At 42.2% G+C, this 14,571-nt stretch overlaps 1 protein-coding gene across 1 annotated transcript in view; it reads right to left on the bottom strand.

Moving 5' to 3' along the window:
• Positions 1 to 10,053: 10,053 nt before the first annotated feature.
• Positions 10,054 to 14,571, bottom strand: part of LOC148532411 (uncharacterized) — a gene marked incomplete at its 3' end in the record, with an annotated part of 116,017 nt that continues 111,499 nt past the window's right edge. The window contains exon 5 of the mRNA XM_088467825.1: positions 10,054 to 10,109. Within this exon, the coding sequence (XP_088323951.1) occupies positions 10,054 to 10,109 (56 nt within the window). The remainder of the gene's footprint in view (positions 10,110 to 14,571) is intronic.

Here is a 14,571-nt window from a genome sequence, read left to right as displayed (position 1 = left end):
TAAACCAAGGACAACCAATACTAATCAATTATACAAGTCATAAACATAAGCATTAAACATAATCCACGCAAGACCCTATTACTGGGAATTTAAAAAAATTTCTTTTGAAAGTGATTAAAACAATTTAATACAGTACTTTTCATGTGTCGTTGCCACTGGGACTGGATGTTACATTTTCATCAAACTTGTAACAAATATGCCAAGAACTGTATACAAAGTTATTTTAATTGCTATAGTCTGCAGTGCTATAATTATAAACATACTACTGTAGGCACCCCATGCACATGTGAGCGGTGTACCAGTGCAGTAGTAAAACAAACAAAAAATACAGAATTCTTAGCTGCTGAAAACTTAAACCACCAGAGGGAGACAAGCTGAGAAATAAAACTTTGTAGCATAGAAAGTGATGCAGTTTTGCTTATAGATGCTATGTGCACCAGTTCTGTATAATATAGATATATATCACTACAGTGATGCTTAATATTTGATGTGTGTTTATGTGTTACACATGCACACATATATAAAAATATAAAAATCAACCTTAAACATTCTGAGATAAAGATTTCAAAATATACTGTTATGTAATTACTCTCATATACTGTATTTAATTTGTCAGCATACATTAATACAATTTAAATTACACAAAATTATACATTTTAAGAGCTTGGAAAAAAAATATATAAAAAACAAAAGTTTTAGTTAGTTATCCAGTGTTTTATTGAAATGACCATTCATATTTCTCATTTCATGTAATACTTTCAAGCCAGAGAGTGTTACAGGGAATGATTCAAACTTTATTTAAACCGACATGTTTTGAGTACTGTAGATTATTTATGTGTATGTCTACGAAATATAATTGTGTTTTCTGTTTATTATGTTTTACATTTTACTAAATATATGTATTAGATGAATACTTACATTTAATAAATGGACGTTAGCTACACACTGCATGTTATATTGTTAGTATACATACCGTATTAGCTTAGTTATTTTAATGTGTGTTATATAAATGTGGACAGGGCTGGTGCAAGGTTTCCGGGCACCCTAGGCAACATTTCACTAACCGCCCCATGCTCCCTCTAATTCATAATATGCCATGAATCAGTCTCCCCATTTTATAAAATGCCACACAGCAGTGTCCCAAATTCATAACATTCTATATAAAATTTGCAACACAGCAGCGCACCAAAATCATAACGTACCTCATAACACTGCAAATTCATAAAATGCCGCATAGCGCTGTGCCACAAATTCATTACATGCCACTCAGCCGTGAATTATGCCATTCATTTATTTTTGCGGACTCAGCGCCGCCCTCTTGTGGCCAGCGCCCCCAGGCGGTTTCCTAAAACTGCCTAATGGTAGCACCGGCCTTGAATGTGGATGATTTATTTGTATGAGCTGCTGATTTCATTACACATAATTGTATTATCTGCACTTCAGTTGTTGTTTTGCTAGGAAAGTAAGTTGTTTTGTTATATTGTTAGTGAAGAGTTTTATATTTTCAAATGTTGTCTATAATTAAAATTTTAACTAAAAAAAAATGAAAACATTTTATATTACTGGTTGCATTTGTGTTTTTTTTCCCACAGATTAATGATTCTCCTTCAATGGGTGTCGTATATATTGTCGACAGCACAGACGGTGTAATGGTTACACTGAGGACGTGGGTTTGATTCCCACCACGGCCCTAACTGTGTGGAGTTTGTATATTCTTCCTGTGCTTGCGTGGGTTTCCTCCGCGTACTCCAGTTTCCTCCCACACTCCAAAAAATATGCTGGTAGGTTAATTGGCTCCCACCAAATATTAACCATAGTATGTGTGTGCGTGTACATGTGGTAGGGAATATAGATTTTAAAATCCACTGGGGCAAGGACTGATGGTCAAATATGCTCTGTAAAGCGCTGCAGAATATGTGTGTGCTATATAAATAATTGGTAATAATAATAATAATGTTGACATTCATACTGTCAATTTAAGAAAGTTGACATGATCATAATTTTGACATGCTCACATTGTTGACATTGATCATATCAACATTCATCATGTTGACATTGATGAAATGTCAGCATAATTAGAATGTCAACAAAACTCCCCTGGTGGTCTAGCGGTGATTTACCTGGTACAGCGAGTCTGGGGGATCCAGCAATGTTTTAGGGGTTCAGCAGTTAGCTGATGATTGCAGGAGGATCCAGCAGCATTATAACATTTAGTATGCTACATCTCTAATACTCCCTCTAGTGCAGGGGTGGTCAACCCACGGCTCTCGAGCCACATGCGGTTCTTTTCAGTTTCCGATGTGGCTCCCAGTTTGTGGCTCGGCAGACCCCCACTTGTACTGAGAACGTTGGTCTCTGAGGTGATCAGAGACTAAAGAAGCCACTAGACGCTTCAGAGGCCAGCATTCCTAGTAATGCAGTGCGCGGGTGACATCATGACATCACCCGCGATGTGAGGAGCCCGCGCGCCTCCTGGATCCAGTTAGCAGGCAGCGATAATGGCAGCAGCAGCAATGGCAGGACTCGGGAGCCCTGACGGTGTGCAGTGGTGCCAGCATGAAAACAGGTACGTTTTTTTCATAGGGGTGTGGATGGGAAGGGGGAGCTAGCACTACCTTAGGGGGCATGACTACAGGGAGCATTCCAGAAAGGGCATAACTACTGGGGGAATTGCTTAATGGGCACAGCTACAGGGGGCATTGCATAAGGGCCAAAAGTACTGGGGGCATTGCTTATTGGGCACAACTATAGGGGGCATTGCAGAAGGTGCACAACTACTGGGGGCATTGCAGAAGGGGCACAACTACTGGGGGCATAGCATAATTGGCACAACTACAGGGGGCACTGCATATGGGGCACAACTACAGGAGGCACAGCATAAGGGGCACTTACTCTCTCAGTATATTTTATGTGGTTCTGGATTTCAATATGTATTTTATGTAGATGTGTATTTTAAATGTATTTTATGTGGATCTGGCTTGTTTCTGTGTATTTTATGTGAACGTGGCTATTTCAATGTTTTCTATATTGCTCTGGCTTTTTCTTTCACTTCAACAGTGAATAAATAATATTGGGAAGTTTATGTAACATGTGTATTTTCAATGTCCTGGGCTCTCCCCCAGCTTGATTAAAACCGGGGTGTGACACAAGGTCATGCTCCTGTGAATGTCGTACCAAAGGCGTGCGCACAAAAATGGTGCGTGGCCTTGTGACTGCTAGGCATGTGATCGGCTCTTTAACTTCACCACAGATATTTTTTGGCTCTTTGCCTCTGAATGGTTGGCCACCCCTGCTCTAGTGTCTAACAATAACCTCCCCTCCCACAGCCTAATCCTAACCTCCCCTCCCACAGCCTAATCCTAACCTCCCCTCCCACAGCCTAATCCTAACACTCCGCTGCCGGTCTGTGCAGAATGTCAGCGTTTTACATGTCGATATTCTGCACATGCCTTGCCGACATTCTGGCTGCCCCATCCGGGAGGGAGCAGCCAGGTCGGTCGGCATTGCAGGGGGTGTGGCCGGCATAAGGGGAGCGTGGCCGGACATATTACCCGCCATTTGTGGGCGGAGCTGGGCATGGTCACGCGAGCGCATCTTTTTTTCCCCCGCCCCCACAACACAATGCCGAGAGTACTGGCATTGTGAAGTAGGGGGCGGGTTCATGATGACATGATTCCGCTGCAGGGGTTTCTATTGTAAAAGCAGGGGGGGGTCTGGAGGGGTCGGTGGCTGCTGAGAGGCTTGCCTGCCTTTTCGGCGGGCCGGGAGTGGCACCCGATTTTCGGCAAGTATTCAAATACAACATTTTAACAATTTTTAACAATTTTGACATCATAACTGTCAACATTGTGATGTCAACATTATGAATGTCGATATTGCACACAGGGCAGTCCACACCTCTGGCACCCCCCTGCCCTCCCCCCAGTAATAAGCATGATGACTAGACCAAGGGGGTTGGGCCACAAGGCCATGCCCCCTCCCCACCTGGTAATGCCCCTGCCCGTGAGGCCATGCCCCATTTCAGCGATTCACAACTTTGCCGTGTGCATAATATCCCTCTCCACACCAAATGACACTGCGAGGAAAAAACACCTTGAATAAAAGAAAAGTTTCAGGCACAAAAACATAAAATTGCAAAAATGCCATACACCACACACAGTGGCAAGGTAAGGCTCAGTGATGGTTCTGCAGCTGCTGTCAGTCAGGCATCTACTTTTGCTTCATATGACGATGCAAGAGTGTCTCACTCTAGAAGAGGTGTTAAAAAAATAAAAACCAGAATATCAGTGGTGAAAAAAAAACACTGGCAGTAAAACAAACTGTGTTGTTCAGAAATGTCACAAATCTATGAAGAGAGTCTAAGTTTGTCCGGGAGTGCTATGTGTGCGCCAGACCATTCTGAACTCATAGAGAAGCCTCCTTCCTCCATTTCTGCACCCTCTGCCAATGTGGGGATGAGCAGCACAAGTCAAGAAGATGCTGACCTAGACATTGAGGATGCTGTGATGCAAGTGCAAAAGGATGAGGGGGATATATGTGTAGCTGACACAGGCGCTAGTGAGGATGTTGATGATAAGTATATTGATGATGAGGTTGTTTGTGTGTGGAAGCAGTTGTTGCCTATGATAAGAATAAGGTCATTGGCATGCCTGGGCATAAGATGAAAAAATCCACCTCTTATGTGTGGAATTATTTTTACCCAAACCAGACAACAATTGTCTTGCAATATGTAGCATTTGTAAAGCCACAGTAAGTAGAGGATGGGACTTTAATCATCTAGGAACCTCCTCCCTTTATGTCATTTGCAGCGTGTGCATGAAAAGTTTTTGGCAAAATCAGAAACATGCTAAAAAAGTAACAACAAGCAGTCCAGCATCAGCTAGCGCCCTTCTCTCTGCAAGATCCAAGCACCTGCAATCTCCACCAACACCTTCATCATCAATATCCTCAATCATGATCGGAACTAGTCCTGCATCCAATTTGATAAGGCTAAGTGAGTCCTTCCCTATCCAGGATTCCTCAGAAGAATCCTTGAGTGCTAGGCCTGCTGCTGCTGGGGGTGGATTTTCATCCCAGAAGGGGACCAAGAGTAGTGACCAAGAGTAGTAATAGTAGTTTAAAAAAATAATTAACTGTTAAACAATCCTTTGATAGAGGAAGCAAGTATGACAGCTGTTACCTAGTTGCACAGTGGATCACTGTTGCCATAACAACTATGCTAGTATTAGATCTGCGTCCAATAGCCACCATTAATGCAGTGGGTTTTAGACAGTTAATTGAGGTCCTGTGTCCCACCTACCAAATCCCATTGAGATTCCACTTCACTAGAATAGCAATTTTCCGCCTGTACAGTATATGGACGTTAAAAAAAACGTAATTAATGGCCTCCAAAATGCCGTTTTTTAAAAAATGACAGGGGCGTGCAGGAGATGCTTTCTGTGGCCCGAAAAATGTTGTGACTCCAGTTTCAGTCTCTCTGACAACTGCGGCTGCCAGGAAAAAACAACATATTGACATCTGGTCGGGTCTAAAATATTTGCCTAAAATTAGTGACACCTCTACTGCAACTCCATGGTTGAGGATTATTTTAATGATGGCATATAAATAGTCATGTTAGAAAGTCCCTTCGACTACTGACAGGAAAATACACAATTAGGAGGCCCTTGCACAATCTGGCTTTAGTTTACTTAAGCTGCCCATCCTCCAGTGTGTACTCAGAAAGAGTTTTCCGCAGAGCCGGGAACCTTGTCAGTGATTCAGAAGTAGGAGGCTACTTCCTCAAAATGTGGAAAAGGCGATGTTCATCAAAATGAACTACAAATTTCACAAAGAAGTCCTTTACTGATGAGGCTGAGGATGATAATGGCGACAACATCTTGCCTCTGTAGAGCCAGTTTGTACATAGAGATCATTGCCAGCAATGTCAGCTGCCCATTGGTAGCTCGTTTTGTGGAGGCCTAAACAAACCACTCACTTCAGCCACAAGTGGCAGTCCCTGTCGCTGAAGTGATTGGTTTTTTAAACTGTGCATGTCCTGTTAAATATAATAAGAGTGGGTGGGAGGGACCAAGGACAATTCCTTCTTGTACCTCTTTTCTTTGCATTATGCGCTGTTTGGGTCATTGCTGACCTTCTTTTTGTGCAGACGACAAACATTTTTATAGTTTATTAAACTGCCGCCCTGTCTGCCACTGCTGTGAGGCAATGTTTCATAGATGTCCTATATTCTTTTAAACTGCCGTGCGTTTGTGCTGCTGCTCTGTCGCTTAGTTTAGCTCACCGCAGCCTTTGGTCTATATTAGTGAACTAATGAAAATAATATTGTGAGCTGTGAGGTGGTTAAAATTAACTGGAAATTAATGTTATTGAGGTTAATAATATTGTAGGGACAAAAACAGGCCCAAATTATGTGATTTTAGCTGTTTTTGTGCACCGACTGCCGTGTTTTGGTTTTGGATCCGGATTCACCTTTGTGTTTTGGTCTTTGTTTAAGTTTTGCAAAACCACCCTCATGTGTTTTGGTTTTGGATCTGTATTTAAAAAAAAAATGAAAAAATGAATAAACAGCTATAATGACGTCATTTTGACCTGTTGGCATGCAATCCAAAACCCGAGTTCAGTTTTTAAATCTGAGTTCCAAACCGCGGGAAGATCAGAATTTGGACTCGGTACCCCAAAGTGATTGCAAACTCGGACTTGGAACCCCTAAATTCGGTTGTTGTTGGTTCTCTGAGAACCAGACCCGCACATCTCTTGTTTTTACCAATTTTTTTAAAAAAATGCAGCTCCAAAACCAAAACACGTGAGGGCAGTTTTAGCAAAACTGAAACCAAAGCCCCACTACAAATAAGAACCAAAACCAAAACACGGGGGTCGGCGCACATCTGTAGTTATTATAGTATTATTATTTTTTTTAAAACAGTTTGTGCCAAAAGTCTCCAGAGGCGTCTTTTTTGGTCTAAACTAAAAGAAAATGAAGCAGAACACTCTGATCTTTTGCGGCACACAGAGGGGGAAATGTATTCAATCTTGGAGAGAGATACAGTAAAGTGGAGAAGTTGCCCAAAGCAACCAATAAGCTCCTAACTGTCTTTTTTCCTACACAGCCTGTTGGCACTTTATCTCTTTCCACTTTATCTCTCTCCAAGATGTAATAAATCTTTTCCAGTTTGAGAGGACTATGCACAGGGGCAGAACTATGGGAGACAATGGAGGCACCTGCCGCCGGGCTCCAGCACTGAAGGGGCACTTCCTCCAGTGTCCACAGTATATTCACCCCACTTAGGATTGTAACTATGTATCCAGAGTGTACCGTCACAGCCTCCCAATACATGACACCTCTTCCCGGCACCTGAGAAGCCACCATACACAAGTGGAGAGTTCCGTGTCACACCATCAGTTGCCGCCTCCGTCTATCTATAGCCTGTCCCTACTCATTCGTGTCACTGCTCCTCAGCAAATTTTTATGTCAGTGTGACACATTCGGCGACCCCCTCACCCTCAACTCTCTGTCGTACTCCTTCCTGGAGGCAGCTGATTAAAATGATCTGTGGCATGCCTATATTCTACTGTATGTGACACTGTGGCTGTATCTGCATGCAAAACGCTATGTTACAGTGTCAGCGGATGTGACAGGGGGCACCAAATTATAACTTGCCTCCGGGCGTCTGGGATGAATTTACCCACTGACAATGCAGAGGTCAATTACTGTAGAGATCTCTGGAGATGTGGAATACAAGCAGTTGGAAGATGAGGTGTGACTGCTGCATTTATCTTTCTTAACTAACATCATAGTTTTGTTGAATTAACTGAATATAGGCCCTCATTCAGAGCCACTCGCTATTTGCGGTCGTTCGTTCTAAAACAAGGGGTGGCTATTCAAATGAACCGTTCGCTGTTTGCGATCTGTTCACGCCTCTAGGTCTGAACGAGCGAACAAAACTTGCGTTCGTTTTTTGGAAAAATACGCCCCCTGGCCACTCGCATCCTACGTCATGTCCGCTATTTATTAGATTAATCGAGTACATCGACCAGGGTATGAGCTGCTCGCTATTCTTGTGGTTGGTTTTTGCTACCACAATTTTGCGAGCTGTTCTGGCTATAAAATAACCCAGTGACGTGGTCAATGACGCTGCTGTTTTAAATATGCACACCCATAAAACGCCCGTTTTGACCTTTAAGCACGCCTGCGATCGGATCTCCACTCCCCGTTTTCAAGCACCTTCCCCTGTTACCACCCACATACGCCTCTTTCTGTCACTCAAATTATCAGGCATTCGCTATTTTGCGAGCACATGAATTTCAGCCGCACTGAGTGGTTCGCGCATGCGTATTACGATCCGTACGCATGCGCAGTTGGGCAAACATCGCTCGGAGCGAACGAGCAGCCACTTGCGTCCGGCTCTGAATCAGGGCCATAGTCACATGGAGAATATGTAATGTTGTTGAAATCATTAGCTGTGTGAATTGTGTTTGCATTTGCAGTTGTACGAACTGTGTTGCATGATTGATGTCCAACCGTAATCAGAATATGAACAACCTGACATTGGTAATATATGGACCAGATGCAAAAAATATGAGACTTTTCAAGACTTTGCCATATTTGAACCTGTGACAACATGTTTATACTTGCTCTTTCATGAGGAAATTATATGAATGATGTCATCAGAAATGGCATCATGATTTCACATTTAAAGTTGAGATAAAATTATGCCTCTTAATTCACTTTGCATCTCTCATTTACTCTAATAAAACAATTATTTAGCCCAGTCCTACAGCTGTGTGTCCTGGTCCCCTGTGCCGGCTACGCCCCCTGAGCGCTTTACCGCTTGTGAAGTGGGTGGTGCCACCATCGCCAGGAATGACAGCAATGCCCGGAGCATCCTCAGGATGATCCAGTGGCTGTAAGGGCAGCAGCGTATACGTCTGAAGCATCTTAAGGATGCTCCGGGTGGCAATGCTGCAGTGATTCTGACTGCAGGGGTGACACTCCAGGCACCCTGCTAGCCAGATGCAGGGACCATGGGGCAGTGGTGGTGCTGCCCACAGGGCTATGTAAACTCTGCAGGGGGACCACCCGCATACCCCTAGTTATGGCCCTGATATAGATTAATCACAATGATTAAATATTTTGTTATTTAAAGGCTACAGCTCAACTAGATCATTAGGCCACCTCACCCTGCATCTATATTTTCACCACCACTAGTACTGTTTTTGTAGGAGCACTGTAGCTCCCATCTACAAGACAATAAGCAGTGGTTACTCTTATGTATTGCTCCCATCAGTTCCCACCCGAGATTGTGATAGGCAACACACATCTGCATCACACAAATGAGCGCTTGGTACTGCCCCATCCTATAAATGAATTTCAAAATAATATACTAATTTACATAAATTAATGTGTAAAAATTGCAACATTTGTGATGAATTAAGAGGAAAAGATTTTACTAAGGTTACCCACGTGTGCAGATTTTCTTCAGTGGTTAGGTTGTTTTAAATTGACAGTCAGTTGGGTCTTGTTTGGGCACCAAAGTGATAATGTTGGCAATGATTTATTAGGACAAGAAATCCTGTCTGCCATTGCTGATCACCTCCTCAATGGTTGACAAGTAATGTGGGCCCTCTAAACATCCATTCCTTCACTCACCCACCAAATGACTTCATGTATCCAACAGGACCATAAAATTTGTTAGTAAGAGATGTTCACAAGTTGCCACATACGTCTCTAGCTTCAGAGCTTTAACAGCTCCACAAAGCAACAAAGTTGACCATTTACTTATTCATAGCTCTCATTGTGAGTTGAACAATAGTAATGGATATGGGAAGATAAAGAACAAAGGGTTAAAAGAAAACAAAAAAGTCGCATTTACCAAAGATTATCATAATGTTATAGTGTATTATAATGAATTATGTAATAATAGTTGATTACACACCTGAATCTGATGAGACATCTTTATACGACATGCTCAGTGGAATTTCAGAAGACTGTGAAGATCCTGTGCACGGAGCTATCATCTCCAGCTCATCAAAGGCATCTTGGTCGTCATCATTGAGTCCAGACATTCTAGACATCCTACCACACTCATCAACGCTTCCAGACTCTGAGAATGCTGGTAAAATTAAAGATCATTTTAGTAAAATATGATAAATAAATTCTCAGTAGACAGACTTAATTAGAATTCTAACACTCTCACTCATGTTTGCCATCCATGCTATTAGCAAAGTGATTAGGTAAAAGTAATTGTTCAAGAAGGAAATAAACTTTCAACATTATTTAAAATTTGTAAAGAATTGTTCAGTTACACTCATGTGGAATTATTACTGTGTAATGACTGACTTAGCGAGGGATTTCTCATACTTTCTAAAGAGGACAAGTGGAAGCGTTGTCCATAGCAACATGAAAGCAGAAAACATAGAAGATAGGAAATACTTGGATAATTATCCAAAGTGTTTTACTCATATTTTAATTAACTTAATGATCCCAAAGTGTACACTGTACAGTATGACATTATCAGGTCAGCAGTAAGTAATCTTGAGGTTCCCAGGGAGGGGCCGAAGCCGCAGCAATGGACTAAAAGAATAGGTGGAAAATGTATTTACATTTTTTATGCAGTTACAGGACCAAACATATGGGTATATTTCACAATTTTTATTTTTACTTTTATATTTAATTTTTAATCCATGGGATACCATTAACTGTCACATGAGAGCTCTATATGTTTCCTCTATTACTAGCTCTAATAGATAATATAAAATTGAATAGGAATAGATCTGACCTACATTTTGTTTGCCATTTGGGCCTTCCAATAGGGGAATCCTTAGTGAAGTCACATTATCATGCTCTGGTCCCTTAACACTACCTTTCTACCTTTCCGGTGCCTGTCCCGGATAGCGCTGAGGTCTGCTCGCATTGCACAGTACATCACTCCCAGATAACACAGAGGTCCGCTTACGCTGCACATTGTTCCCGGCTGGTACTGAGGTCTGTTCCTGCCCAGTTCGCTCAGTGTCCTGCCACTGAGTGTGAAGATGGCTCCATGTAGCTCCTTGCTCACAGCGTGTCTCCTGAGCATGATGGAACACAAACTCTATGCCAGAGTTCCCTCCTAAATCCAGTATGGGCGCAGCCATGTTGGATTCGGTATCCTGATGCTCTTCCTCCACTCAGAGCGCTGCTCCCAAACCAGCTGTTTGAAGCATCCATTCACTGGGGATCCACCTCTATAAATTCCATTTCCTGACTGGCTTCAATTGCCAGTACAATGTCGCTTCTGCTGAAGTTACAGCTCTGTGCTCCCAGGTACTCTGTATGTGAGTGGTTCCAGTCCGTGTGATTCCAGTTCCAAGTCTGGTTACTCAAGTCTCCAATTCCATCTGTACTCAAGTCTGGTTATTTCACTGAGACTTGTTCCTACCTACAAATATCAGTCCCATCCGATATCTCCAAACTTCGGTTCCATCAGATACCTACAAACATAGGTCCCATCCGCTACCTCCAAACATCGATCTCAATAGATAACTCAAACCAATCCTACTCTTCAATTCAGCAACATTGGTCACACACCAATCTTACTCTTCAATTTAGCATAATCGGTCTCAAACCGATCCTACTCATCAATTCTGCATCATCGGTCCCAAATGGATTCTACTCATCTATTCAGTATCATCAATTCCAATTCTATTGTATTCAACTCATCATCAGTTCTACATCATCGGTCCAAGCCAGATATCATCATCTTCAATTCTCATTTAACCTGCTGTATAATGAAAACAATCCATTTCTGTCCTCGCCTTTGGGTCCATAATCCACTGCAGTTCCTCTACCTCCTCACATCAAGCTCACCCAGATTCATTCACGACTCCAAAGTCTCCTCTGCAGCCTCCCACGCCTGTTTCGACCAACCCTCAGGCGTGACACACATGATGATATCACTAAGGACTTTCTATTGTAATACTCCTTTGTTAGCTATATACAGCTTTCAGTTTGAACAACAGAAATGTTGTTCAAACTGAAAGCTGTATATAGCTAACAAAGTGCCAGGAACCAAGGATGGAAGCTAACACAGGAGATATGTCTTGCCTATAATACCCCTTTGAGACATATGGGTGGATTCAGGAAATTGTTGGGACTTACTGGGGTCAGCCAGGGTCCTGGCTAAGTGTGGCAGGGGCGGACCCTTCTCGCTACCAGGGTTTTCCCAGAACTGACCTTGGTCGCCTACAGTGTGAACAGTGTGACCCGGGTTTTTAGACCCAGGTCACACTAAAAAGAGCTTAAAAACACTGACAGATGACCTCATTAGCAAGGGTCAAAGCAGACAGCATGGTTCACTGGAGTGAAGAGGAAGTGTGCAAGATGCTAGCTGTCAACTGTGCCCTTCCTCTCCTGAAATAATACTGTGCAATATAGCACAGTGTAAGCAGCTGTGGGCTATGCAGTAGTAACTCGTCGGCCATCATTAAAGCAATGCATTTTTCACACACCACTTCCAAAGTCACCTACCATGTTTTATAACCTAATTTTTGTGAGTCAAAAAAGCATCCACTTTAAATGTCTAAGGCATTGCCAGAGCAGACACTGCTTAAGTGTGAAAGGGGTTGACCCAGGAATAACCTAAAGGGGTAGTGTGAAATGGGGTCTCCGAGCTATGATGTGGGTTGAATCCATGTTCGAGACAAAGGTCTGAGCAGTGTCAGAGCCCCAGCTTATGTCTGAAAAGGGTATAATTGACTAATTGAAATGTATAAAGATTCAACTGGCATATAATTAGATTATTCATCTTATTGCAGTTAGGGATGAGTATGATCACCTTGGACAAATGGGTTGTGGGACATAACTTTCTAGCACTTCAATCTCTAAACTAATGAGAGCACATTCTTATACACATCAGTGAAAATTAAACATTTATTCATAAAACACTGTTTCATAAAAAAAACTTTTATCAGTAGATCAATCAAGCATATTGAATCAACATATATATGTACAAATGATGTACATCAAATAAAACAATTACCCTCTTCTCAGGGATAGGAATAAAAATCGAACGTACCCAGAGTAGAAGAACTGGGACCCCTAGATTACGAGTATCCCAAAAAAATTCTGGAAATTTCCAGGGGGTCAAAACAGAGGGTCCCAGAGCTTAAATGATATCCAGGGCGATCCTTCTAAGGCCACACATGTGCCGCCGACGCGTTTCAACCTGTTGATCTTTGTCAAGGCTTGGCCAGGTGTATGGAAAGGTGGTCTTAAATAGGGGGAGGTGTGTATACTCCCTGTATTATCCTGGAAGTAGGGCGTGCAAAAGTTTTATTTCTCCTTTAAACAAGCATAATCTCACCAATTACGGGGCATGTACTGAGGACTAATGTCCACATTCAGAGGTCTCCCGTTATGTCTTTTTATTAGTCCCATACATGGCTTCTTTGAAGAATGTGCGGCGATCTCATCAGAAAAAACTGAATTTGCCACGTCCTGTACTTCCGGTGGACTGGCCGCAGGTGTGTCTTCAAAGATGTTCTCCGGCTGGGCTGTTTCCGGAAATGGTGTAATTCACACTCTAGGGACCAGAAGTAATGGCAATGTAGACTCGTTTCCACTAGTGTTTGAAAAAGTGTCTAAAATTTGGACTTTCATATACGATCTCCTTCAAAACAGTCCCATCTTTGATTAAAGTGCCAATGTGTGTTCAGTTTAGTAGAAGATATGGTCCAAGGAACATAGTGGTGTCGATTGATTAAAATTCCTATTCAATATTGACAGTATTCAGCCAAACTGGATGCTGACATCAGTGAAGGAATGTTCTTATCAATTCCATCGACATTTCGGTTCCATAGCGAACCATTATCAAAAAATGGACAAATAAACTTGAAACTAAAAAATTGATTGAAAAACTGACACAAGCGCTACCTCTTTAACCAAAAAAGTTCATGATAGATGATGATAAAGATGGTAGAATTACTTATGTAACTATGTCTGGTACATTTAAAACAATCATAGGGTGTACACTATTTATTGACATGGAACATATAAGTATAAAACACAATACATATGACACATAAAAACTTCAGCTTGGTAACTCTGATGTAAATAACTATGTCACCAAGAAATCACAGATGCATGACATATATAATACATATAAGTCCAATCCCGGTGTTTATAATATAAGGTGGCTGCTTTACCAGAATTATGCAGGTCATGGGCATAGGTGTAAAAAATTGCGGAGAGGTAGTCCGGGTCCCTCAAATCCACAGGTCCATTGATTCTCCACAATCCTGGTGCTGCAGTGGTTCTAACTCCCTCCTGCCAACGCGTTTCGGTACTCCATGTACCTTTATCAAGGCCTGGAGGTGTAGATGATTGGGCTCTCTTAAATACCCCTTTTGATGATGACTTCCGGTTCCGGTTATCGCGGACCGGAAGTGGTCATCCGTTTCTAATTGCAGTCCCTCTAAAACATTCTGTATATCCTCCCAGCTTGAAAGCAGCATGTAGACATGTTCTTGTTTATTCCATACCCTGGGGAGAAACAGACACTGAGAGCTGCTGTCCCAGCCTATTTTGATGTGGAACTA

The sequence above is a fragment of the Taudactylus pleione genome, unplaced genomic scaffold (genome assembly GCF_031769625.1).
Source record: "Taudactylus pleione unplaced genomic scaffold, aTauple2 ptg000077l, whole genome shotgun sequence".
Taxonomy (NCBI): domain Eukaryota; kingdom Metazoa; phylum Chordata; class Amphibia; order Anura; family Myobatrachidae; genus Taudactylus; species Taudactylus pleione.
The sequence above is the reverse complement of the archived record's forward strand: the minus strand, read 5'-3'. Positions and strand labels throughout refer to the sequence as shown.